Source organism: Caloenas nicobarica, chromosome 2 (assembly GCF_036013445.1).
Source record: "Caloenas nicobarica isolate bCalNic1 chromosome 2, bCalNic1.hap1, whole genome shotgun sequence".
Classification (NCBI taxonomy): Eukaryota; Metazoa; Chordata; class Aves; order Columbiformes; family Columbidae; genus Caloenas; species Caloenas nicobarica.
The window spans coordinates 29745244-29772907 of record NC_088246.1 but is presented as its reverse complement, the minus strand read 5'-3'; the positions used below and the strand labels follow the sequence as shown (position 1 = coordinate 29772907).

General features: G+C 36.3%; 1 protein-coding gene across 1 annotated transcript in view; it reads left to right on the top strand.

The window, feature by feature from the left end:
- Nucleotides 1-703: 703 nt before the first annotated feature.
- The window catches only part of THSD7A (thrombospondin type 1 domain containing 7A), a 193778-nt gene continuing 166817 nt past the window's right edge, over nucleotides 704-27664 (top strand). Inside the window, exon 1 of the mRNA XM_065628411.1 lies at nucleotides 704-872. Within this exon, the coding sequence (XP_065484483.1) occupies nucleotides 713-872 (160 nt within the window). The 5' untranslated portion in view covers nucleotides 704-712. The remainder of the gene's footprint in view (nucleotides 873-27664) is intronic.

Sequence of the window (27664 nt, the reverse complement as noted above, 5' to 3'; positions counted from 1 at the left end):
TTCTTAGTTGTCTATTTAATGCATCTGTAATCACTTTTTTTTGTTGTTTACAAAATGGTTAATGCAGCATACATATTATTATAAGGACAAATGTCTGATGCTCTCTTAATTAATATATATGATTCTGTTTATATCTGTTCTGGTTGTATGACTTGTGTTTCTGAAGCATGTCTGACGATGATTTCTTCTTTTCTTCTTTGTACGTCTCATTTGGGATATTCCAGAGAGAGACGTGTCTGAGAAGGCAGCCTTTTGCAGTCAGTCTCTGCATCGAGATTACAGCACTGGGCTATTTGTGTTTCTCCTCATCCCTGTTTCTCTGTCTCTCACTCTCTCCAGCTGGTGTAAATGACTGCTGCTGCCTCCCAGAGCAAGATAACCTGCTCAGTCAGCTGGAGCCCCCTGCGGACAGCTGTCTCGCTTTTAGCTGATGGAAAACTGCTACTAACCGCTGAATGGAAGAGTGTGGAGCAGCAACCATACTAGCAGCAGCAGCAGCAGCCACCGTCGCTGCAGCAGCAAGAGCGAGCGAGGACTCTATTGTTCCCTGGTGTTAAACAGTTTTTCCTCTTCAACTGCCATGCACAATAGTGGGAGAGAGGTTTCCACCCCGCTTCTCCCCGTGAAGAAATTCTGAAGAAGGAAATATTGTTTGAAGAAGGTTTCGAGGTCTTGCTGTGGGTTTTGGAGGCGGCAGCAGGCTGCTGGAGGCATGGGGTTGAGCGAGGGGAGCGCTGCTTTCTGCCGTGGTCCAGGGGTTTCTGCCGTGCCAGCCCGATGCGTGGGAGTTCTAGTGCTTCTGCTGCTGGGAATCTGGGACGCTCGTGCACAGAGTGAATTTCAAACTTCATCGGTGTATTTGTGGAAGACCGGTAAGTAAGGATGCTATGTTAGAGCAAGAGTAATGTATTTATTTTTTGTTGTAAGTAATAACCTTTTTGTGTGCTTTGTGTATGTGAAGAGAGAAAGTTAAATAAAAATTACTAATGTTTACTTGCAGGATTATAGGGAAAAAAAAAATAGGTCATCTTTCAGGATTCCACCAGCCAAGCAAATACAGTAATTAAAAAAAAAGACAAATGTGTCTCTGTGGTACTGTTACTGGGATATCTTATGTATTTTCTGTGTCTTTTGAGGTTTTTAGGTTTTTTTAGTAGCTCTGTATTGTATGTAAATAGCAAAGGTCAGGACATTAGTGCCTGTCCACAATGGGAAGGAACGTGTTACAGTCGGGCTCAGCAATGTTAACAGTACTCTAAAAATATTGGTATTTCACAAAGAAAGATGTAATTCAGCATGTCTAATCTTTGTGCTCTGTGCTGACATGTAATATATTCAGCATGGTAATTGATGAGGAGTTGGGTTTGTTAAATGTAGGTTTGTTACATGGTATATAGGACATGTGAAAGCTAATGATGGATTAGGTGAAATAATCCAAGTGATGCCAGATCTCATAACCAAAGAGCCAAAGGCAATAGGCTATGTGGATTCAGCACTGAACTAGATAGATAATTTCTTCTACTTTGAGACTAATGAGTTACGTGTCTGTTTTGAAGCTTACGTAGTCAAAACTCTGTTACAGTCTTAACTTTGTGTTAAAAATTGGGGAATTTTCCAGTATCTATTAATACATTACATCAATTCAGAACTTTAGCAGTGATTAATATGTGCATTTTGGTTGTCTAATGCAGTTTTAGTGCCTATGTCAGTAAAATCAAAGTCTTCTTTAGGAAATTTAAAGATTTCAAGCCAGGAAATATTTCACATTTGCTTCAGCAGTTGGCTTTCTTCCCTGTACATTGCAAGGAATAAAACAATCCAAAAGTAGCAGATTTGTTTGAAAATTGCTTTTCCATTAAAGGATAATATAGTACTAAGGGAGAGTGCAAATTAATCATTTGTCTGAAAAACAACTTTGAGAAGAGAGTCTCTTTCCTCAATGGAGGGCCCCAACCTTCTGCCACAGAAGCAGATCAATTTACAATTACAGTGATATCCTGAATTTTTTAAGAGGCTCCATCTATCCAGCAGCTCAGGGAGGAGATTAAAAGGAAATTCATTTAAACAAGACGACAAGCTTTCCAATAATGCTAGAAAGAGAAATCTGAAGAAGGAAAAATCCTTTGCAACTTTCACTTCTGACTGAAAGAAGGGTTGCACAATGACAGTGACCCATGTTTTTCTGTTAAACCATTGACAAATTCAAAACATAGTTTTTAGTTCCATTACATTTTTGTAAATGTTCAGCACACAATTCGAAAGAGATAAAATACATGCACAGGTTTACGCAAAAGTACAGTAATAACGTAGCATTTTCATAAAGCATTTTACATTTACTCTAAGTTGCTAAGCATCAGTAGAATAAACTCTCCAGCATTTTATTATGTCTCTGTTTAACAGACTGTATTTAAAAATGTTAAAATAGTAACATAGGTTGAGAATAACAACAACGATCGTTAACTAATACTTAGGAACATGCGCTGTCATTTGTTGTGGACTTACTGCCACTTTGCATATAGTACACGTGCTCTGAAGTCAGTCAGTTAAACCGGATAGAAGGAAACTGGCTGGCTTTTGTTTTCTCCCCCTTTTCTCCATTTGTGGCAAAGACCCCTCTTAAGGACCTTTTGTTTAGAACAGATACGAGCTAATTATATTGCCTGATGAAGAGCTAGTTCTTTCCTTCAGCTTTTCTTCCATGACCTCTCTCCTCTGTTTTGCCTGCAATAAGGGGTAGTATAAGCACATTCACTGTACAGTATTTAATATAATAACATCAATGATTCGAAGATAACATGATGAAAAAAAAATCGGAGTGTCTCTTTTCAAACATTTAATGGCAAGATTAAGTGAATAAGGTAATGTATCTGTGTTTGGCTTCCAATCGAATCTTCACACACCTTTTCTTAGCTGTTTATTGAGTTTTGCTGTTTTCCTCCTCTTCTTTGTGGGAGGTTCTAGAAAGTGAACTGGGAGAATAGCTGGTCAGTGATCTGAAGGGATATCTACTATGGGGTGTATAAAGTTCAGCTAAAGTATCAGAGGGAATAATAAAACTGAACAGTAGTGAGCTCATCCAACGCAAATGGTATTTTACTTTTCCTTCTGTGAAGGAAACAGGTCAGAGCAATGTGTGGCTTAGACTTTGTCTAGGAAATCAGCTTGATTTATATGCCTTTTGGGAACTGTTATGTCCATCTTTTGAGAAACACTATTTTTGTGTTGAATTTAGTCTGGCATCAGCTTTTTTAAGTGCTGTTCATGGCTTGCATGTGTCTGGTTTTTATTTCTAAAGATTTTTGAAATAATGTCTTGGTGTATGCTACTCCATGTCTTCTATAGTGGTTTACTGCATTGCATTTTCTTAAGGTTGCCCTTGACAGTAACCTGCAGGTGTTATGATGTTTGAGTTGAGGTGTTCTTTCTCCTATAAAATAACAATTGTGATATCTGGTACAGTTTCCTTTTTTTTGTTGTTTTTTTCTCTTTTTGAGGGGTTGGTGTGTTGTTGTATGCGGTTTGGGTTTTTTTGTTGTTTTGGGAGAAGGGGTGGGAGAGTTCTTCTAATTCAAATTTCAACTGTTTACTTCCAACCCATTAAAACCTCTTAGGGGCCATGGCTTTTCCTGTTTACTGCCATCCTCCTGTATACTACCATAAATATCTGAGGTTTGCGATACTCATGTTAACCATTTTGGGGTTTAATTATCTTTGATTCAACATGGACAATATTGTGGACAACCTGCTTTGGGCAGGGAGATTGGACTAAATGATTTACAGGAGTCTCCTTCTAATGTGGACTAAATGATTTACCGGAGTCTCCTTCTAATGTCCACCTTCCTGTGATACAGATACTGTCATTAAGTCATTTCTACTCCAACTGAAACTTCTTTAAAGTTTTGGCTTTCATAACTTTTTTGCTTTCTTGTGAGAATGGATATTTGCTGTTGCATATATGCTGCAGTTCTGGTGTGTTTAACGGACCTTCAGTGTTTGGAATGGCATTTAAATGAATGTCATTGATCATAGTTACTAGTCTTTAAACTAGGTTTCTCACCAAACATTCTCATTCCAAACCATGCAGACTGATGCGTATATTTTTTTTCAGACACAAATACACAGCTGGTTCATTTTGTGTGGTGACTGGGAAAGCTATCTGGTTTCCTAAATGTGAATTAAATCAAAGTCTCCATCTCTGCAGAATACCTGGCTCTTCACAATAGAGTGATGACACAGCTAAATTCCCAGAGCTGAGTCACAGTGTCTGTCTGCTTGATGATTTGACATGGAGAACAGCAGTTTTTAGGAACTCATAGAACAGAAGTTGTACTGATAGGGGCTGGTGATTCCACTGATGTGAGGTGGACGCACACTGGCAAGCATTGGACTTTTGAAGTTGAAAGAATTTTTGAATTACCTGTTTTGTTTGTCAGTAATTGCCCTTCTCTGAGTCTACTGATTTCGTTTGCAATGAATAGTTGTTTGGCCCAGGTTCTACATTTCTACACTCAACTTGTGTGAGTTCCTGAAATGTTTCCAATTTCATTCATATTCTACCTTAATTATTACAATGCCTTCTTGAATTGTTCCTGTATATACAAAAAAAAAGTGTCACAATTCATTAAAAACTGCTTGTGTGATAACTTTTGTGAAATGCTATTGTCCAATTTCTTTTATTTTTAAAGTGAAATTTTCATAGACGAGAACAGCTTATAGTCTTGCTTATACTGCCTACCATAGGCTAAGATTTTGATGTATTTATAAGTTTTGCAGTGAACAATATGAGGACTGCTGATTCTTAAATAAAGACTGCCATATGGTTATCGCTCTTCCAAAACAAGATGAAGAGTATTTTTCTTGGTCTGTCATTTTGTGATGCAGGCCATGTATATACCATTTCTATACACAGCTGACTAAGTGTAGGCATTACTTGCCACATCAGAACTCTTCTTCTTTCTACCCTGTGCTTGATTTGTTTTCGTTAAATCAACCGACACAGTGATCTGTGATGTGCTGTCACTGTTGGGTGTTATGCCTGCCTACAGTTACTAATATAATTACAGAAGAGCTGCACAAAATCAGCAAGGTTCAATCGTGCTGTAAAACTGCTGCTTCTGACAGTTTGAAGTAATGCGTGTTACACTCCTGAAGTGGAAGATGCAACATTGGATTGATATCTCTGGAACAAAAAAAGTTGTAAGAAAAAAATCTGGGAGGCAGTGACTTTATCATCATTATCTGTTTTGAAGACTTATTGACCAGATCTCGGATAGAGAGAGAAGTTCTTGATAAGAACTTCAGTCTTGAAACCCTGCTGATCTTTAACCTCTCTGTTTCCCACTTACCCGTGAAGTAGAACAAACACAACCTCTGTAGCATCGTGCATCCTTGTCAGGTTTTACAGTGTTACATGTTCCAAGGTCCAACTCTATTTTAAAAAGTTTGGTGCCACAAGTGGAATTGAAGACAGGAGAGTTTCCAACACTTCATCTGAAATTCCTCATCTAACACCTTTGGTGGCTAACAAACAAAATCACTGAATAAAACATCCTTATATTTATTTTCCCTATGTATGCCCCTAGGACTGTCCTTATTTTCACAGGACTGAGTATTCCTATCTCGTATTAATTCCTGAGGGAGGCAGAAGTTCTTCCTAGGACCAGTGGTCCAGCAGGCATTTCAAAATGTGCTTAAATACACACCGACAGGAATGATCACAAGGGAAGGAGGAGAGAGAAAAAGTACCTAACAAGACGTCTGATTAAAGCATTTACTTTTCAAGGTTTGTGTCAGCTTGTTTGTTGAAGCTGTTCCATCATATAGCAGAAAATTCCCCCTCCGCTTTTTTTTTTTTTTTTAATAAAACCAGAGTAAAGAATTTCTGCAGTAATTGCAACTTGAGGCTGGAGGCAGATAAGCCTGTGTCAGTAAATAGAAAACTCCCGATTTTAAAGAGATTATGAAGAAGTGATCTGAAGAGGCGGATTACATGTGAAGACCTAGGGAAAATTCTAAATGAGAAAAGATGTTTTAACTTGAGGCCTGACTGACAGGGAAGGGAATTCATATGTGGTGATGAAAGGGGGCAATGAGGACCTCTTCGAAGGGAAATAGAGCCATACTTATGACATGGTGAACTTGAGCTGGTACCTATGCATCCTTGACGGAGGATAGGTCAAGATTTTTAAACTGTCAATGTAAAAGGTGTTTTTTCAGGATTCATCTTTTTCATTCTCAGGCCTTTAGTTACAGAATAAGATAAAAGGAATATTAGTAAATCTGCATTTACTCAGCTTTTCAGAGAATAAAAGCTATTCAAGAAAAATGTGATAAAGATGCTTTACTGTTACCTCATCGATTTTAAAATATAAATGATCCTTCAGGACTGAACGTGGTTAAGTGTTGGTTGCATACACCCTGTATACATTCGTATTAATTAGAGTTAGAATTTACCGCTTCTATTGCATTCTGTAATGTGCATTTAAGCAACCACACTGTTGACTGTCTCCCAGTTAAATCTGACTTCTATGCAGTCAAATGGGCATTGTTAATCTAAGACTCGAATAAGAAAATATTCATTTTCCTTAGGCATGTTCATCACTCCTGCTCCTTGCCTTCATTTTTAAAATATCCTTTCAGATTTTTTTTTATTGAACAGAAATTGAACAAGGCAAATATTGAGTCTTTGAATGCAAAGGGTTTTTAGTGCAGCCTGGCAACAAAACATTTGGCAGAGATACAGAAAATGGTTGGTTTAAGGAAATTATTTATAAATGTTTTTTAGGAATCTGCCCTTATTTAACAAAATCAAAGTAAATATTTCAATGTTTGGAGAAAAATGTGCTGCTGAAATTTTTTTTCTTATGCAATTACTTTTCCATATCTGAAATAGGAAAACAAAAAAAAGCGTGGCTGATATGAAAAGCCTCCAGTTAAGATAAACAAGTAACATACTCCGGGCTAATGGTTGACTTCACTCGTAGGATGGCATTTTGAAGCTGTCAGAAAAGTGGAAAATGGTGGTTGATCATGTTGTGCTGGTAGCTGTGAATGTCTGGATTGTTTTTAGCAAGTGCCCTGGAGTGCTTATGCTAACTGGATCAGCTGAATCCCCCAGTTTGTAGGGCTGCTGGAATAAGAGAATACCTCAAAAGATATGGGTTTTTCCTGTAGGCTGGCTGTTCCCATGTTAGATCAATTCAGTTTATTAATATCTTATAGACCAGGGTTTAACTTTATGGTTCCCAACTCCACTTGATATTGATGTCTTCTTTTATTGTGTTCATCCACTCAGCTGTTCAGATGCCAGAAGCATGTATCTTTTAACACACTAACTCCAGATTTGATAGAAAGCCTAATTCCCATATTATAAAGCCTGGTATTCTCAAATACAAGTAGTAATCTATATTTTGAGGTAATATTTGTCATAGTGTAGATTAAATTTCACGTTAGTCTACATATTGTAGTTTATAAAGTAATTTCTGGGGTTTAGGACACTACATATATTTATTCTGTTTATTGACAGTCCTTTGCTGCATTCACAACTTTCTTCATTATATTTTTCTTTTTTTTTTGCTTTTATTCCTCTATGATCTGTTTTCTGTCCATGAACAGGCCTCTCCATGTAATGGGCCTGGGAGACCCTTTTTTGGCTGTATGTCCAGTCAAAAATCCCTGTTTCTGTTTCTTAGACTAGTGAAGCTGGAAAAAAGTAGTGAGATCCTTAAGAGGGTAAAAATATGTTTAAATTCAGACTGACAGGAGCTGAAGATCTGGTTGTTTGGTGTGGTACCTCAGAGGAGGCAATGGGCTGGCAGAGCCTACAGTTGGACACAGCAGTAGTATTGACTTGGGATTTTATTTATGGATTTCTTCTTTATTTTTATGTCTGTTTCTGCCTACTGAGGCAGTAAAAATATACAGAGTTACTAAAATAATGGAAGAATAAGATGAGAGAAACATATCTAGAAACCCTAAAAAAAGTCACGTTATTTGGTGAAAGTTTTCCTAAATGATCACAATTAAATAACCGTATTGAATATTACATCTCAGTCAAACAAAAGTTAATGTAAGCAGGTTTGCTACAACTAGCACAAATTAATTTCCCCTAGAAATCCCATTATTTACCACTTTCATATGAATAGTGTATAGTGCTAAACACACCAGGGTCTGGGATTTCATACAAAATCCAACAGACATTTATTGTAGCAATCAGCACATTCTCAGCATTAATTAGCACTGGTGTGGCTGACATTTCTGAAAGTTGTCAGTAGACCACAATAGCTGTTTTTTTGAATCAATTTTCTGTATTTTGTGAAGACTGCCAAGATTGATTTGGTGTTTTTATGTCTCCGGATTAGAGAAGGAAAATCTGGTGTATTTGCGTGAATTCAGGGAAGGAGTGGCATTAGATGCATCCGTTATCGACTGACCCAAGTTGAGGTTTCTTGTGTGATCCCTAGTGGATGGTATTGCTGGCAACACAGCAAGCTTTCAAATGTCCGAATACTGATAAGTTTTCTGTAGGTATTTTGAGTGTGTGAGAGAGAAGAGATAAGTAACTGTTTTGTGTAGGCTCTTTATGTTGCATAGAGTGAATTTGAGTATATTAATTGGAAATGGTTTCTGATGTAATGAGACATACTTAAATGTTTTAAAGATTGATGACATCTGCTAGTCTGATGAGAAGTTTCTTAATGAGATATGTTATTACTCTGTACCTCTTGTATTATGCAAAATGAAATGTTTATAATAGTGAACAATAATATAAGTCTCCCTATGTGTGCTGGGGAATTGCTATTTTACCACTAAGCCATTAGCGAAATAAAGAATAGAACAGAGAGAGATTGTTTTATAATGACTTGTGTTTGTACAGTGCCTAGCACAATTGAATTCTTTTCAATTGCTGCTGTTCCTATGTACCGCAGCTTTATACGAAATGACATAATTAAGACTTGTTAAAGATGCTGTTTACAAAGATATGATGGTAAATTATTAACATTCTAAAAGAATATTCAAATAATTTCAAGTGGCAAAAGTAGTTCAAATAGCTGGTATCAAGATGCCATACTAGAGGATAACAGAGAAGAAAATTATTTTAATACAAAAACAAGGTTGTGAAAAACCTTGGAAGCAGGATTGTCTATGAAATACTTCCAAAATGCATTGTTGGAAGAAAATGTTTTCAGTAGTAAGAGGAATGGTTTTAAATGTTACTTAGCATTTCCACATTCACACATTTAGCAGTCATCCCTTCTTATGTTTGCATGTAGCGAAACTCTTGTTATGAATTTTATACTAATGTGCTTGATTATCCTAAAAGATGATTTGTGTTTTGTTTTGCTTGTTTTGCAGTTTTCTACTGACTTGTTGAATCAAGTGTACATTGTGATGAATTCTGGCCCATTTTATTGTTTTACTTGATTTGCTTGCGATTTTTCGTCAAAATAATGCCCAGATTGGAGGAAGAGGTGGAGAAAAGAGGGTAAAAGCCATTACAGTAACACTAAGACTGCTATTAATACATCTTGCAACAGGAAACATAAATGAAACCTTATTTTTTAAAAAAACAAAGGAGCAAAAAAACCCCAATATTATAAGCAAGTGGAGATGCTGGATCTTGAATCCAGTCTCAGTTCTGTATGTTGTTTAAAATGATGACATTGGGAATCTGCTTCCTCTTCTGTAAAGTGACATTTATGTGAGTATAGCTTTCTGTAGGTCTCTGTGAAAAAACAAACCAGAAGACACTTTGAGACGTGTGATATTTTTTTTTTAATATAGTTACCATACAGTTCGCAAGAAACCAACACTTTAGCACACTTGCCATATGCAAGCAAAAACTGATGTAATGCAAGAGATTAGGACATTTGGGAAATAGGAAGAAAGAAGTTAAAACGAGTAGAGAATACAAACATGAAAAGCATGGGGCAAGCAACCAGCAGCTATTTTCTGTTGAATACAAATATTTATAATAGATTGTGAGACTGCAATATTCAGAGAACTGAGAGAAGGTTGCAGTTACTGTACGAAAAGACATAGAATTTTTTTAACTAGCAGGAGTTTTCTAATGAATTTGTCTAGAAGCTATTTTTGTGGGACATTTCCAACAATACATGTATGTGTGTGTGCATGCTTGCATGTATGATATATGTGTGATGCTCTGAAAAGATTACTGAACAACACTATATGAATTCAATGGCACTACCTTAAAATACCTATAACAGTAGATTACCTATGTCCTTACTGTCTGACTAAAACAGTAGCACAGCTTGAATTTGTGGTTGTGTTGAATAACAGAAATGGTTGGTTTGTTTATATATACTGCTAACTTTTAAGAAATTCCAGATTTGCTGATGATTGGCTTGCTATTTTTGAGAGGCATACTTTGAAGGCTGTCATTGAAACCACTTTTTTTTTTTTTGTAACCCTAAATGAAATTCACAGTCAGCATTGCTTTTTAGATGACAGCATTGGAAAGAGTAACTCATTCCTGTAAGACACGTTTGGTGCCATGCAGAAGATAATGAAAGGAAGAGGACAAGAGTGTGATAAAGCAACTGAGCATGAAAGGAAGATTTGTAGTCTTTAACTTGACATGGATGAATGACTTGTGGCTCTCCATATTTCAACTTGATATATGAACGGCAACAGCTTGGGAATAGTTTAGGTATCCAAACCACAAAACTAGGAAATTCGTGTTATTTTCTATAACATGTCTTTGTAGGGAGCTGCAGGAGGAGTGTGGGCTGTGCTGCACAAAAGTGAGTTCTCTGAAACTCTGCAAAGTGCATACCATGACAGATTTGTATAGGTGATTTACATGTTTGCTAGTGATAATTATTTCATTTTTCCACCCTCTGTGTTTATTATACTTTAAAATATTTTTTGAATAAATCAAGATGATGAGTATATGTACCCATTGTCATTGAGTTTTGGTTCTTTCATCATAGTACAAGCTTAAGATATTTTATCAGCTGTACTACCAATTACATGTGATAGAAGTAACTCTAAATTTATGATTTTGTTATATGGATATAGGAGAACTTGGTTTTTGAGATAGCATAATTTTTATCTTTTTCTTATCCTAACTCTGCAATAAGTTATTTTTATTGCTCTGAGGATATTATGTAGGAAATGCCTTCCCTTGAAAATAACTGAATTTGCTAAGTTCGAGTGCTTCGTAGTTTCTCCTGAAGAATGTACAGCTTAGATTCTCTCTTAAAACAAAAGTAATACTATTTAGGGATCAGGGTCCAAACTCCAAAATCGGGTAATAAAAATTTTACCTTTTGAATGCAGAAGCAGGTTTTCCAAAATAGATATGTTTTTTTGAAGCTTCACATATAAAGGGAGATTGCTGATCAGAAATGAAGTAATGGTTCAGTGTACCAAAAATTACTGTCATGCTAACAGAAAAAGAAGTCTCTCAAAATGCCAACATCTGTTGCTTATATAATGTCTTCATCACTCTCATTTAAGAAAAAGAATATAGGTGTGTTCATATCAATGAGGAAATCTTTCATATTGTTATTAGACTTGAAACAGATGAAACAGTGAACTTGTGTCTCTGAGAGTAAATTACTAGTGCTAGTTTGGGTGTAAGCCATTGTATGAAAGATGATGGTAGATAATTTGCTTCTAAAGTAGCTTATGTATCTCTTACAAAGAATGTATGTGCATCTTGTGAACTAATAACCTTGCTGGTTTAGTAAATTAAAAGCAATCTTCAATATGTGCCCATACCTTTATAAATATATTGTTTTCTCAGCAAGCGAAACACTATTATCCAGAAAGTTTATTATTATTATACTGTGAGCAGAATCCAGTCAGTATATAATCCCCTGAGAGCAATGAATAGCAGTATTAGAGGCAGGCATTCATTAACAAAGTATGGATTTAAGGAGAACTTGAGATGAAAAAAAAAATGAAACTTAATTAAAGATAAAATATTAAAAGGCAGAGCAAAAAATAAGTTTTCAGTCTTGTGATGCCTATATTAGTTGCTAATGCGATTCAGTGTTGCAATTTCTTTTCAATTTAAGACAGACATTCATCACCTTTTATGTAAATGTTACCAGAGAGAGTTATTTTGGAACAACAAAATATATTAAGAAGTCATAAAACAAAGACACTCTGCTTTCTGTATAATGAATCAGATAATGTATTGCCTTTTTGTTAAATTTTTTATCATTGAAAGTATATGAAAAGAAACAAGTTGTCATTGGCTAAGGTTTACAAAATTTTCAGTGTTAGTGAAGTAGTTTAAGCTAGATAGGGAAAACAGATTAATGAATAGTACATCTGGAAAAAATAGTATATATATATATTTACTTTTTTGTTAGATCACTTCACCTATGTCTGGAGTTAACAGAGAATTCATCTAATTTGCTGCAGTTGGTTATAAAGAAGGAGTCCATTGGAAGCAGTAGTGTTGCTTTTGGTTTTGAATTTTTAAAGTAAAGAAGAAGGCGGCTCCCTGAAGATAGAAACTCATTAGGAAAGCCAAGGGCTTTGTGGAAAATACATTCTGTTCTGGGTGGTTTTTTGTTCCCCACTTTGTATGTCTCAGAGCACACTGCAGCTTCTAATGAAAAAATAATGCAGTTCATTAATCTGGAAAAACTTCTGAAAGTAGCTACATTCTCACAGTATTCTGGGAATTAGTTTGAACATAATTGGTTGCATGTCAGTATTAAAAAGCATTCTAATGAAAAAGGAAATGCTCAAACTATGATAGTTTGCTGCTTCTGATGAAAAATTTAATGAGGCTGAATAATTACCCCTTCTCTCTTCTTTCTTCCCAATCTGCCATGTCTTTCCCAAGCTCTGCTTTACATTTGTTGTAAATATTTTAAGCAGTAGAATTTCTATCACTGTAATTGAAAGACTATGCTATTGTCTGCATGTTGCACTATTTTATAGCTAGTTTGCCTTTTTCTGTAATCCCTTTTCCCTTCATGACTAGATTACTGAAGAACAGTATTTGTCAATTTTCATGCCCCTCAGCTATCACTTAGCTGAACTGCATGTAGTGAACTCTAATCTTTCTTGATAAATCAGCCTATTAGTGTTCTAACAAGGAGCACGATATCTGCCATTTACATAACAGTTACTCTAGTTTGGGGTGTCAAACTCATTTTCAGCCGGGCCACATCAGCCTCGCTGTTGCTTCAAAGGGCCGAATGTAATTTTAGGACTGTTGATGTGTAGTAGTTACAAAATTACATCTGGCCCTTTGAAGGCAACCGTGAGGCTGACGTGGCCCCCAGTGAGAATGAGTTTGACATGCCTGCTCTAGTTCGTTTAATGTGACTTTTATCTTCTAACTTCAGGCTGAGAACTACTTCCTCCTGAAATGTGATCATTGCCCAAATACATATACTTGCCAGGTACTGAGCTGACTGTTAATCACTTTATTAGGTAAAGTTATGAAGCACATGGAAATTGGAATTTTTCATGGGGAACACATTTTAAGGAAAAACAAACAAAAACCAAAACCAAACAACAACAACAAAAACCCCCAAACAACCAAACCAACATATACACACAAACAAAAAAGCCACAAAACTACATTATTCAAGTTGAGAGCCTTTTCTTCTGATAACTGGGTTGCCACAGAGTCATATAGTATAAGTTTGATATGATATGTGCTGTTTTCTTAAATGTTTGGAATACTAGGTACAGTACAGATAGATGAAAAATGATTTTTTGTTGTTGTTGGTTTTGCCTTTTTTTTTTTTTTTTGGTAGAAATGATAGTTTTCAGGTCCAGGTCCAAGTTTCTCATATGACTTGTACTAGAGCTTCCAAGTCCTACCCCTTTCTATCTCAGCAAGCTAATGGATGCTGTATGAGATATTTGCCCCCATAACCTGGGTCTGTATTAGCTGCCTGTTCAATAACTGCTCAGTATTCTAGAGAAGAGATGTGTGTGCTTGTTGCCATAAGCCCCTACCTGCAACAAGAAATAATGGTTCACCTTTTTGTGATGTTGTTTTAATATACTTCCAAAGGGAAAAGTAAGAGAGACACAGACAGTCTTTCTTATGCTAAGAATTTTTTTCAAAGATGAATTGAAACTGGAAGGCAAAGCCTGAACCATTTTGCTGCATTTGTTAATGATATTCTAGATCTGTATGTTACAAACCCTGAATATCAGCCACACCGTGATGGCAATGCAAAACTTGATTATCATATTCAGCTGCACTCCGCAGAGACATTTGGTGCTTCAGAAGACATTTGTTGCTGTTTCTTTAGAGCCTGTGGTCTTGGAGATGACCTTGAGTGCCAGATTAGGAAATTGATAAAGCTGTAAGTGCTTTGCTGTGCTTTACTTCCCAGGCTACAAGCCACCTTGTCACATGCAGTGCTCATGATATCATCAAATATGTGACATTAAGAGATCACACCTTTTTCCTCGCTTCATAAGAAGGTGAGAAACTTTTAGTCTAAGCTTAATAAGCAAAATACAGCACATATCTATACAATCTCTTAACAGGAACTTTTGCTTTTTTCCTAATTACATTAGATTTAATAATCTGTGAGTTTTCCCTTTTTATTGTGGTTGAGAGGCAAATCTGAATCTTTCTATTATAACAGGATATTTAGTGCAAATGTATTCTCTCCCTACACAGGTCAGAACAACAGTGTATTTCTGTGGGATTTTTCTGTTGCTAAAACAAAATTTCTGGGTCCAACCTTATATGCATTTAGCTCCTGTGACTTTAATGTCATGACTCAAGGTAACACTTCAACAAATGCTCAACATTTATTCTGGAACATAAAAATCAGGAGGTAGACAAGCCAACAGTATTTCGCCCCAACATAATTTTTAGATGTTTACAGAGAAGAGATTTAACTAGTATTTTTAAATTTTAACTAAAAAACGAAGGCTTGAGATTAAAAGCATATGAATGCAGCTTCCCATTTATTGCATGAAAAGGGGGAAATATTCTCCCTGAGAAGTTCCTTGGTGTTTCTTCTTACCGTTTTAACTTACATTTTATGCTAAAAACTGATCTTTCAACTTTAACATGCATTTTGTATTATCACTTTCTTCTTAAAACTATTAAGCTTTATGCAGCTCAGTACACTAAGATTTCCTTTGATGTATCAGTTAAACTTTAATAGAGATCACAATGATGAGGCTTTTCCGGTCATGGAAGCATTCTTAAACTTTTATTCCTTCCTGTGTCATTGGCATTACACGTAACTGCAAAAGCAGCATGTAGAACAGCTTTCTAGAAGCTCATGAACTTTCATTTTCTTTTCAGTTTTTTCAGTGAATTTGCCTTAGTTGCCTTCATTGATATAATATACATTCAAACAAACTGCCCAGTGCTGATTGTCTTGTGTTTAACTAGCCACATTAAAACCTGCTTTCAAAATAAAGGTATAAAATGTATGTGTGTCCTGATCTTATTTCCTTTTCACAAGATTCTTAGGTATTAGGTAGATTAGCCTTTTTGCTTTAGTTAAGGAGTAACACCTAATCCTTTGAATTAAAATGAATGGGAATCAAGATTAAATTGAGCTAGGTGGCACCTTGTTTTTTCTTGTTTTGGTTGAATTTCTAGAAAAGTTTAATCCTTTATCCTTCAGAAATATGGGTGTCTGTTAGAATTTATTCTGAGCATAATGCCAATGTAGTTTTAACAAGCAGACTTGGTAGACACGTGGATACATGAGTTTTGGATTAACATACGTTGTTTTTCAGTTGTAATGAAGGGTGTAATCTTTGGGTGACAGTTGGGGAAGTTTTAATGTAGATTTTTGTTAGTTACTATACATTTGTAGTTGATGGTTGAAGACCTTATTTAGGAATTGTTCTGTCTTATGTGCCCAACCCATTTCTGTCTCCTTTTTGCATCTACTGAAACCACCATCTTCTATGGAACTGAAGTAATGAAAAATGCTACTTATATGTTTCTTGCCACCTCTGAGGTCTTTTAATTATGTGGAAAAAATAATTTTATGTTCCAGTGCAGTAGAGGCAAAAAGGAATTTACTACTTGTGATTGCAAAGAAATCTCAGAGATTTAAATTTTTCAAGTATAATACCTATCAGTTTGAAATCTGGTAGATGTGTACCCTTGACCTGGCTGTTGGTGCCGATTTTGTATTTAAACAAGCTTTTCATTGCTATTCCATTTTCAAAGCAGAGAATGTCATGCGTGTTTAAAAATAACTGGTCTCAAGAAAAGTTTCAAAGCAATATATTGTTTTAAAACCTACTTAATGGAAAAGCTTTCAAATGGGAATTTACTTCATGGCAGCTGCAATTCAGTACGATTCCAAGCTTCTGCTTTTCTCTGTCTTTATAATATTGCATCAATCTTCGATGATGGTAAAGATACAGAAATTGCTTCTGGCAGTGTAAAAGCAAAGCCCATTTTAATTGTAAAGGTCATGCATGTGCAATGCCTTTTGATGAATTAGTAATCATGTGTTTTGGGGTTTTTTTTAGTAATTTTGATTAGTCTTTGTTTTTCTCTAGTTTTTAAGATGTTTTTATTTTTTCCAATTTAATATTCTTATGTCCTTTTCAGTGCAATATGGGAAGCTAAACATTCTTTCTACTGCAGGGATAGAGATTTGAGCAAAACATGAAATGAATGTATGCCCATTTTTTCAGCTGTAAGACTCCCTGCAGTTTCAGTGCCATCCATCTATTCGCAGTAGCTAACAAGACGTTTCTGTGATTTGTTTACAAACAAGAAACTGGGTAAGGCATCTTGGAATGCAATTTCTTCTCAGATCAGTGCGATTAAGAGTTTCTTAGTTTGCAGATTATTAGAGTCTATTATTAATGATGTGCTTGTAAGAACACATTTCACCAGCATGGCCTGGTGCTTCTGTGTTTTGGAATATTCTTAAATAGCTTGTGGTGATTAAAGTATAAGTAGCTTCTTGGAAATACCTATATCATTATAGTGATGCTATAGAATTACTTAATGTAGTTTTCATCGCTGAAAGATCTTTGCTGTTTGTTTCTCAGTGTCAGGATTTCTGACATCCTGACAGATTATTGCAACTTAGCAGATGGCCTTAGACTCAATCTTTAACCGGTAAACTCAAACTGGAGGTTTGGAGTTTATCCGTTTCATTCTTAGCTATGGACTAATAGGAGGACAGATAGATTCACCCTGTCCAGTCAAGTCGCTATATAGAGTGCTCTTTGGAGCAGTAAATGTTGCTGTGAAACATAGCCTAGCACCACTGTAATTTTGGATTGTTGTGCTTCTGTTTCGATGCCATTTAAAATCCTCATTTATGAAAAAGGCAATTTTTTTCCACTTGTTATGAAATCCCTTTACAATTTTCAAGGGAAGCTCAACTAATTTCTAGTTAATCTTATGTAAGAAAAGGTGAGGACTTAAGAACTAATAAGGAAACAAATCTTGTTTATTTGGCTTTAAATATATTAAATAAGGCAATTCTTTTAATGTGGGTTTTCAACTTAGTTGCCTATAGTGTAGTATTTTTATTGCTTGTAGATAACTATGTTTAGGAACATTTCAAACTGTCTAAAAATACATTCTTGAAAAATATCGACAATGTCACAAAATTATATTTCAGAAATAATGTATATATCTATATATGCTAAATTCTTAACTGCAAAGGAGATCTGTTGGGTTTTGCTTTCTTTTTTTTTTTTTTTGAGATGTATGTTAAAGCTGTCAATACCATAGTTGGCTATACGTGAAACCCATAGTACTATTAATACTGCTTTTTCAGCACATTGTTTTCATACAATATGTTCTCTTTGTTTCAGAGTATTCTGCCATTAATTCAGTGGACTTGGTGACAGATTTTTCTCAGAAATATAGTTATAAAGTCATGATCTCTATAAATACGTATCTCTGTCAGACAGAGCTAGCATCTTCTCTTAAAGTGTAGAGTAGCTTTCCTTCCTGCCAGTTTTAAAAAGTTTGCATTTCGCACTTTGTTAGAAACATAGTTTCTAGGTAACAGAGAAAAATGAACATTTTGCTGATTAAACCTGTATTTTTTTTGAATGTTTCCTTTTTAATACCATGATGCTTTCAAATATGAGCCTTAAATTCATCAGCATAGATTTTGAGTGTAAATTGGAAGGGAAAAAAGTCAGTTATGTTCTCAATTTTTGTATGTCCTGAAGTAATCCATCATTCTTCAAAGCTTCTGCTGCTGTTTGTTTCCCAGAGGAGAATAATGCCTGGCTGTCCCGGCTTAGGAGCGTAACTGTAAATAATGCTCTCTTGACTCATTCCTGGTGTTTAGAAATAACATTGTTTCATATAATGAAAAAAAAATAGTAATTAAGTGATTCTAAAAATCATCTTAAATGTAAAATACAGAGTTTACATGGTCCTTTCTTATTTTGGGCAACCTTCCTTAAGCAAGGATTTATTAATGGGAAATCATTTTGCTTTGCTTAAATGTTAGACCTTAGTATAGTTAGACCTTAATATCATAGGTGAGAGGTCATGCTGGGAATGAAGCTAAATAATTTAGAGCAAAGTAGACCAATTATTGGTGGAGTGGACTAATTATTAGTAATGGTTGGATTTCAACTCCCTTTTTCTTCCCTCTGAAGTACAGTATTTTGGATATTCAGTGTTTTGAACTGCATTAGAAAAATATCCCATATGGTATTGCTTGTCTTTTCTGATTGGTTGTAACACCAGCTGTTACTCTGCAGATTCCTGAGTAGACAGTGTAGATTTCATCTGTAAATGCTCAGGCATCCACTTTCATATTTGTTTTCAGAGTGGATTACGATTTATTTGAAAATATGAAAGGGATCTAAATATGGATAATGTTTAAAAGTGAATGTATTTTCAGGTAGCTGTTTGAAATTTTATACGCAAAATAAAAGCACAGTGTGTGGCTTTTTAAAAATATGTATACATTTTATTTTGTGAAGTTGCACATGTAGAAGTAATTAATTGTATTTCTTAAAAAAAGTATAAATAACTCTCTTTTTGGAGTCAGTACGCGTGTTGTGTTTCCTTGTAAAATAAATTACTAAACTGCATAAACATTTCTTGCTTGAACACTTCACATTTATGGGAATTTTTAGAGTTAACCGGACTATTTCAATTTCATTAAAATAATGAAATAATGTTTTTTCAACAACATAAACAGTAGCAGGCAGGGTAGCTAAGCCCTCTCATAAACGACAAATGAACACCTTCCTGCTGATTTGGTTTTCTCAGGGTATCACTTCCATTTTCTGTGAGTTGGAAGACATTGTGCACAAGGGTTCAAGTCCAGGGTTCACGAAAAGAGTTTGTACTCTTAAGTTTGTAGCGTGTAGGGTGGTGTTTATAGGACTGTGGAACACATTATACTGTATATCATCAGCTTATTAGTGTCTTTCTGTTCCCTCTACTTTTCCTCCAAACTGGTGGATGAGAACCTTTGTTCCCTTCAGGTGTTTCTGCAGTGGCCTTTGCTACTGCTGCCCAACAGGGACACGTGAGTTCACCAACTGCTCTGTGCCCACCATAGGGTGGGTGGACAGTTTCTAACATTCCTAGTCATTCTAGTTGGATGGGTTATTGATGAAATTGCTGTTCAGATCTGATGACAATTTAATGCAGTGCATGATAGCTGGACTGAATGACCTTTGCTGCAATTGATGCTGGCCTTTCTCCCTGTTAAGTGACCGCTCAATTTATCTAACTTATAGGAAATATTGTGATTGCTGAATAAACTGTCTTGGACAAAGATATCCACTATTCATCTTGAAAAGGTTGAGTGAGCACTAGTAATCAGAAAAAGGTCAAAGAGCCTGATTTAAGATTGTTTAAATCTAATGCTCTTTTTCAGAGATAAAAGTACATGATGTAACCAAGTGCCTAACTCTGGTATCGATGAGTCTGCCAGAGACAAACCAGTGGTGTAGAAGACTTTAAATAGTGTCACCCAGGCTGTCAGTTTTTAAGTGCTATACAAAACAAAAAAAGAGGTTCAGGCTTTTGAAGAATTTTCACAGAAGACATGTGAATATTTAGTTTTATCGTGAAGTTGTGGGGGACCTTTAGTATACATGCAATTAATATTTCATAGAATGAGAGACAAATGCTTATCTTTAGGCCAAATTGGTAGATATTGATCAGTTAAAATGTGGCATTTAGATTAATTTATACAGTCGAGTTTCTGATGTTGCTGAACTTACTGCATTCAAATGGCTTTAACTACCGCTTCTACGCTGAAGCACCAAATGATCAAAGAGAAATAAAGAGCAGTTGATCTACATGCATTTCTTCAACATATATTGATTTAATCCATGAAGATTATTTTCTGTTTGATTATTCTAAATCCTGAAGTGTTTTAGCAGGAGATAATTAACACAGTTATTTTTGTTTTCCACTGTCATCATTTTTCCTAGTCACATTTGTGCATTACTCATGATGTGTGCATACACAGTGCATAGGACTTTACTTAAAATATTGTGTAGAATGTTGATTTGGGGTTTTTCCCACATATTGTACTTTTTTTTCCTCTCTCTCTTTTTTTTAAATTTTATTTCCCTATAAGAGACACAGTCTGTCCTAAAATGAGACTCTTCACAACTCTTCACTCTAGGCACTCGAGTTAACTGGCTAGTTCCTTTAGAAGTTAGTCTATTTGAACAGTAACTACGGATGTTGAATTACTTCATATCATTGAGATAATCTAATAAGCATTTATTAATTTTTTTTTTTCTTTTACTTAACATTCAGTATGTGTTTCTCATAGCATTGATGCTATACTTACTTAGTTGTGAAATTCAAGGCTTCTTTGGATTGTCCTGAAGTGACCTGTGTGAATACCCTGGTGGTAGAAATATAGCCACTTCAGTTTCTCATCCCTACCTTGGTTAGTGATGAGACATACATAAACACAGGGCCATTTAGTCTGAGTTTTATTATGTTTTACCTTCACTCATAACATAGCACTATAGTAATCATTTCAGTGTGTATACATGTGTGTTTGTATGTGTTTATTTACCCAGTGCACAGTGTGACTTGATTAAGTTTCATTTTGAGCTTGTTAAGAGTGAGGTTAAAGAGAGTGTGTAGACTGCCTGCTTTTTAATTAGTTCCCATCAGCAAAATTATTAGCACAGTAGGTCACAATTACTCCTGCCAAATGAAAGCTTCAATAATCAGTACTGTATCTGGGTCAGAGACAAATCTGGTCATAATACTGTGATTGCTTGGGCCTGGAGGGTGCAGGGCCAGAGTTAGCAGCACCACAAAGCTGGTGATGTAAAAATGCTCCTCTGTCAATGATAAAACTATATGCTGAATGTTAGCAGTGGCGCTCTTTTTTTTTTTTTTTTGAGTTTTTGCTGCAACCATGGAATATTGACCATTGTCAGTAATGTTCAAGCATGAGGCAGCAGCTTGCATACTGGATTGTCACCATAGGAGGTGTGTGAATGGGGATGTTTGCTTTCAAAATGTTGCATTAATAAGGATCCCGTCACAGGAGACAGTAGTTAACAGTTAAAATTCTAGAAATAGCATTGAATGGATTCAAGTTGTCACATTAACTAATCTGAATTTGCTGATAGGTTTTTATTGTTCATATTTAATTCAAATGGAAAATATGTTACTGTATTACACGTGTATATACCTTTATGTTCTGAACCTGTACAGGGCATCTTGAATGATGAAGTGGGTTTTGAGAAGTTAACAAGAGCAAGAAACAACCCTACTGATTTGGTTTTTAAATATCTGTTTATGCAGTTCACCTGGATAAAAGGACAGAAGGAAAATGAGACTACAGACACTCAATCTAGAAAATGGATTGAGAGCTTTCCCACTTTCTAGGGTACAGCTGTAGTATTGCTCCATCTGGAAAGAACTACTCTTGCCAACAGGTCCCTCAGAGCTGTCTGAGAAGAATATCTTAGCTCAGCTCCGAAGCAAAGCCACTGTCATACATAATATAGCATTTCCCATCAAGGTTGTTTTCATACTGAACACTGAATGTATACTCACAGGAGAACAGCTGGATATCTTCGGAAGTAACCTGAAACATGAAGATATGGTTCTCTTTCCTGTAGGGAAAGAAATCATGAGCCAAGTTGCATCCTAGAAAATATTGTTAATAGTAGTTCTGTGGGAAAGCAAAAGCATATGGTAATACTTCCTTGTTGAAATATACCTTAAATATACCTTTTTTTTTTTTTTACTTTGATTCTGCCTATTCATTTTAAAATAAAGCAGAATTATTCCAATTTATAAAAAAAGAATATGGAAATATGCTTTCTATGAACCTGTCTACCTATTTTATTCCAACTTTTTTCTCTTACTGGTCCTAGCTGACACACTCTAATGTCTGTGTATCAGTGCAATAGCACTATTTGGGTTTGAAAAAAGAGAATATTTATTGCATTTCCTATTACTCACTTTAGAAGAGCAATATTTATGAATATTTAGTTTTATCCCTCTAGCGCTTTTTATGGAATTGCATACAATTCAGTTTTATTTCGCTTTTTATCATTCTCTTTAAAAATAGCTGAAAGAGACATATCAATTGGTACCGTCTTCCAGGTGAGTGTCAATAAAGGGGTTTTTTGATATACCAGTAGCAGAGCAACATGGCAACTTTAAACTATTTTTGGTATGTTATTAGTTTGTAATATATTACAGTAGAACATCTTTTCAGGCAGTGTAAGCCCTGTCCTTAGATACCTGTCTAAATTAACCACAGATCCACAAATATTTGAGGTTTTTTTAGAATGAGTTAAATATCATAGAAGACAAACAAACATATGATGCTGATGGTGTTTAAACAGAAAACTATGCTGTCACCTATTCAATTTTTTATGCATTTTCTTTGTTTTAAATAAAGTTGTTCAGAAAGAATATTTCTTTGTCCTTTCTTCTGCATTGGCCAGCAGCCTCTGATGTATTTTGGGTTTCCAGTTTGCATTTGTAAGCAGTACTTTTTATAAGGTTTAAAGTCACACTAAGAATCATGCAAAAAAATTGTTTTGGTGCTCTTTGATTTGCTTTTGTAAATTGAAGCCAAATGTTCCAATGACAGTGCTATAGTCTCAGGTTTGGCTCCAAACCTGTAAGATTACGGATTCAAAATAAAAGAAGAAAAAGGTATCTTCAGATGTTTATACATTATTATTTTACCCACTTGTCTAAATCTCTTAAATTTTGTATTATCATTTTTTAGTTCCAATGTGTACTCCTAACAATCTTGTAGTGATATTACTGACATTTAGGGTAACATTAACAGCATCCAAATTAGAATGGTTTTATTTCATACTGTTATTTCCTCAATTGCCATGTATACATTTTCATTAACTGGTCTGGAATATATGAATGAGTTGGTTAGGAGTCTTCTAGTCCTTCATCTTCTAGTCCTAAGATCTTATGCTTATAAGGTCACACTCTTTTTGAGTTGGCATGATCTGCTTTCTGATACAGGCTTGCTCTGCCCTGCTTCTTGACCTTGCTTTTGTTACCTCTGGCTTTTCTTTGTCCCCCTTATCACAGCACTGAAGGTGTACTCTGCAGTGTCACCCTCAAGGTCCTGTGGTGCTGGTGCTTCTTTCCATGCTGCAGAGCTTCATTATTCTCTTAAACAGCAGCTTAGTCTTGAATGGCAAATGTGTACCACTCTTTTGGTATGTGTTGGGGTTACCCCCCTCTCTGTTAGCACCAGGAATCAAGCCGAGGTCTCTTAAAGGGCAGAGTTTTGTGCTGTGTGTCAAAAGGCTTGTGGAATTATTTTTAGTAAGTGTAGCTTCTAAGTTGTCATCCTCACATTCATCTTTATTGCTTGTTATATGACTCAAATAATGTAATAAATGCAAAATGTCTGGGTATTAGTGGTATGAGAGAGAGCCATTGAACTCTCAACATACCAGTTTGCATCCAGCCCTTGTAAAATCCCAAACCTCAGCAACTGATTGAATTAATTTCTTACAGGCAGGCTTGGTCAGGAGTTTGGTAGTGGATAACTCTGATAATGAGTAGTACTGGGAGAAATAGGATATGCTATAAAATTCATGAATGCATACTATAGCAATAACACACAGATCGTCTTAGCTCTAAATATCTTTTGCAAATGTTGCCATAATTTGTTTTAAACTTGTCTAGCTCTTATACTGCCCCTTAAGCAACAGTAGTACGTTTAAAATTTTCTGTCATGTCAGAATTAAATATCCACAGTCAATTCAATATGTAGTCTAAGTGAATTCTTAGCCAAAAATAAAACACAACTCCATAGCAGGCTATGTGTTTGCATGTCAGATCTCAAATCGGTATTTGAGCCTATTTCAATTTTCATGAGAATGTGCTTGAAAGAGAAACCGCTGAATGTCACAATAAGTGGGTTTGCTATGCCCTGTGTTTCTACTCTTCTCTCCTTCACATTGCTCTTTCCTTCACCAAAGCCTGTAGTTCTTGTAGCATGTTCTTCTAGGAAACTGACTCTTTTGGCATCCTTTTTATTAATTTTGGACTAATTGCATTAAATAATCAAATGCACAGTTTAAATCTGAAAGAAAAGTGGAAGCTTCAAAGTGACTAAAATGTCATTAAAAAAAAAGTACAAATGTGAGTACCCAGGGAGGAAAACAGCTAATTACTGTCCCCACTGAGGGTAATCAGGTAAAATTTAACCACCGATAAAATCAGGTAAAATACTGGCCACACTTCTACCTTATCCATCAATTGTATATCAATTCTTCTACGTATTGTATATCAATTCTTCTACGTATTGTATATCAGTTCTTCTACACTGTCTATCAATTACATCCTGTAGCTAGAATAAATGACTTATCCTAAATTCACTGCTTGTATCTAATACTTTTTCATATTTCTTCTCAGTGTATGACCTGTTTCAAAATTTTACCTAGTGTTTTGAATCTTTCCTTAAGCCCCAAGCTGTGATGCTGCATACTAGCACCTCAGAGAGGAGCCTTGCTGTCCTTGCCTTGTGCCCATGCTGATTACTGATGCTGGCTGTTGAGTGAGCCCAGAACTGTTCACTCTGTTCCATCTGTGTCATTTTGGCTCAAAAAATTGCTCAAAAGAAATTCTGCTGTTGGCTGTGGTGCCTGTGCTGGCTACACTGGCCAGAGCATCCCTTTCACTCCCTGTTTGAACCTTTATATAATTGGCAGTGTAACACTGCCAGATTTGTAGGCTGCGTCAAGAAGCTGCTGGTACAAGGCGTTAGCCAAGTTTTCAAATAGTTACAGTGGGCACTCAGCAATCTGTAAAGAGAGTGGGAAAGCCCTGTCAGGTCATATTGCATCCTTTGGCACGACTGGTAAATTGCTGCTTCTCTGGGAGAGAAACTTCCCCCACGCTGTAGTTGTTGCCCTCAGCTCTAGTACCTCCTTACAGAAATCATAGGGTTTTTTGACACATGGCAAGTAATGGCTATGAGACTTCTGGCAGCAATGGCATGACTTCTCCCTCTCCTCCACCTTCCCAAAATCTAAACTGGAGTGCCACTGGTGGTGAAGGTACTAATGACTGTAGTGAGCTGCTTTGTTAGACACTTAGGGTGTTTGTACAAGCTATATCTTCCTTTCTGATTTTAAGGCAGGATTCTGTGATATTCAGTGACTGTAAACAGTGGATTTTGGCCTCCTACATTTCTACAAATACACAGCAATGTACAGAATGTGAGAAAAATGCTGTCAAAACCTGTTCATGCTAATGAAACATGTAGAGCTGAGAAGACATTTGACTTTAAATCCTGAGCAATCTATAAAATACTCCTTAATACGGAATGCATTATGTAATGCTATGCTTTCAACTTTGAAAGTTATGCATGTGTCCATCTAATTACAGACCTCTTTTTCTTCATCACAGGATGACCCAAACCAGATATTCGAAAGATTGAATCTAATGCGAAGCCAGTAATATTTAACATATGCAGAACTAGGAAACAGAGGAACCATGGGTGTGCAACAAGAGAGGATCAGATGTGGGACAAAAAATCCCATTTGATTGCTAAAAGATAAACATTGGATAGAAAGGAAAACAGTAATATGGAGATTTAAAAAAGACCAGAGAGAGAATGAGGAGGGTTAAAAAATCTAATAAAAATTTAATATGTAGTCTATTGACCCCTTGGGCTGCTAAAGAGTTGCTCTGCTCTGATAATTACAGAGCAATGAATTCTCCATCCCGATGTGTTTAGGTTTTTGATGTGGGTAACATGGTGAGGCACATTATTTTAAACTCTCTTCATGGAGATGCTGACTTGGATTAGGTGGCTCTTGTTTAGAAATTATATCCGTTAGATGTGCCTTATTCTACTGTAGTATAGAGAAATTATTTTTCTTTGTGTTGTCATTCAATATAGGACTAACACTGTTGCACATAATGCCATCTATGGCTTTGTGTGGTGCAACTACATAGATAATGCAAAAAAGATCCCAAAATTACTGTCCTGATGACAGCTTGTGGCACATAATTGGAGTCCAGTAACTAGTGGTCTACAACAGGGGCCAATACTGGGTCCAGTCCTGTTCAATATTTTCATTAATGCTCTGGGTGATGGTCTGTGTGTTTGTTGATGACACCAAACAGGGAGGAGTGGCTGATCTGCCGGAGGGTCATGCTGCCATCCGGAGGGACCTCGACAGGCTGGAGAAGTGGGCTGACATAACCTCCTGAAGTTCATCAAGGAGAAGCGCAAAGTCCTGCACCTCCTGGGGAGGAACAAGCCAAGCACCAATATATGCTGATGCTACACAGGAAAGCAGCTCAGCATAAAGGGAGCTGGGGCTCCCAGTGGACCAAGCTGGAAATGAGCCAGGCATGTGCCTTTGTGACAAAGAATGCCAATGGTATCCTGGGCTGCATTAGGAGGAGTGCTGCCAGCAGGTCAAGGAAGGTGATCCTCCCCCTTTACTCTGCTCTGGTGAGGCCCCATGTGGAGTGCTGGGTCCAGTTCTGGTCACAAAGATGATTAATGGTCTTGAGCATTTCCTCTATGAGGACAGGCTGAGAGAGCTGGGATTGTTTAGCCTAGAGGGGCAAGGGCTGAGGAGGGTTCTTATTAATTCGTATAAATACCCGAAGGAAGGATGCAGAGGATGGAGCCAGACTCTTTTCAGTGGTGCCCAGTGACAGGACCAGAGGCAGTGGGCACAAACTGAAACATAGGAGGTTCCGTCTGAACATCAGTAAGCACTTTTTTACTGTGAGGGTGACTGAGCATGGCACAGATTGCCCAGAGATGTTTTGGAGGCTCCATCCTTGGAAACATTAAAAAGCTGTCTGGACGTGGTCCTGGGCAGCCTGCTAATCTTGAGCAGGGGCATTGAAGCAGATGACCTCCAGTTGTCTCTTCCAATAACAATGGTTTTGTGGTTTTATGAACTTGTAAGCAATAGAAAAAGTATCTAATATTTTCTGATACTTCTCTGAATTAGAGAAAAATATTATAAACAAATTCTGCACAACTAAAATGTAATATATTCTACTTCAGTCACTGCCATTTAAAAATGCAAAGATAGACTCAACAAAGCATTTTTTTTTCCTGGTTGGAGGGTAATATTGCCTTGAGAACATCTATCTCACTCAGCATCCTGGAGAATCTTCACCCATCTGGAGTCCTTCAAACCTCATAGCTCCCCTACCATATACATGTGCACATCTGTACATATGCTAGCAGCTTAGATGCCTCAAGTTATTCTC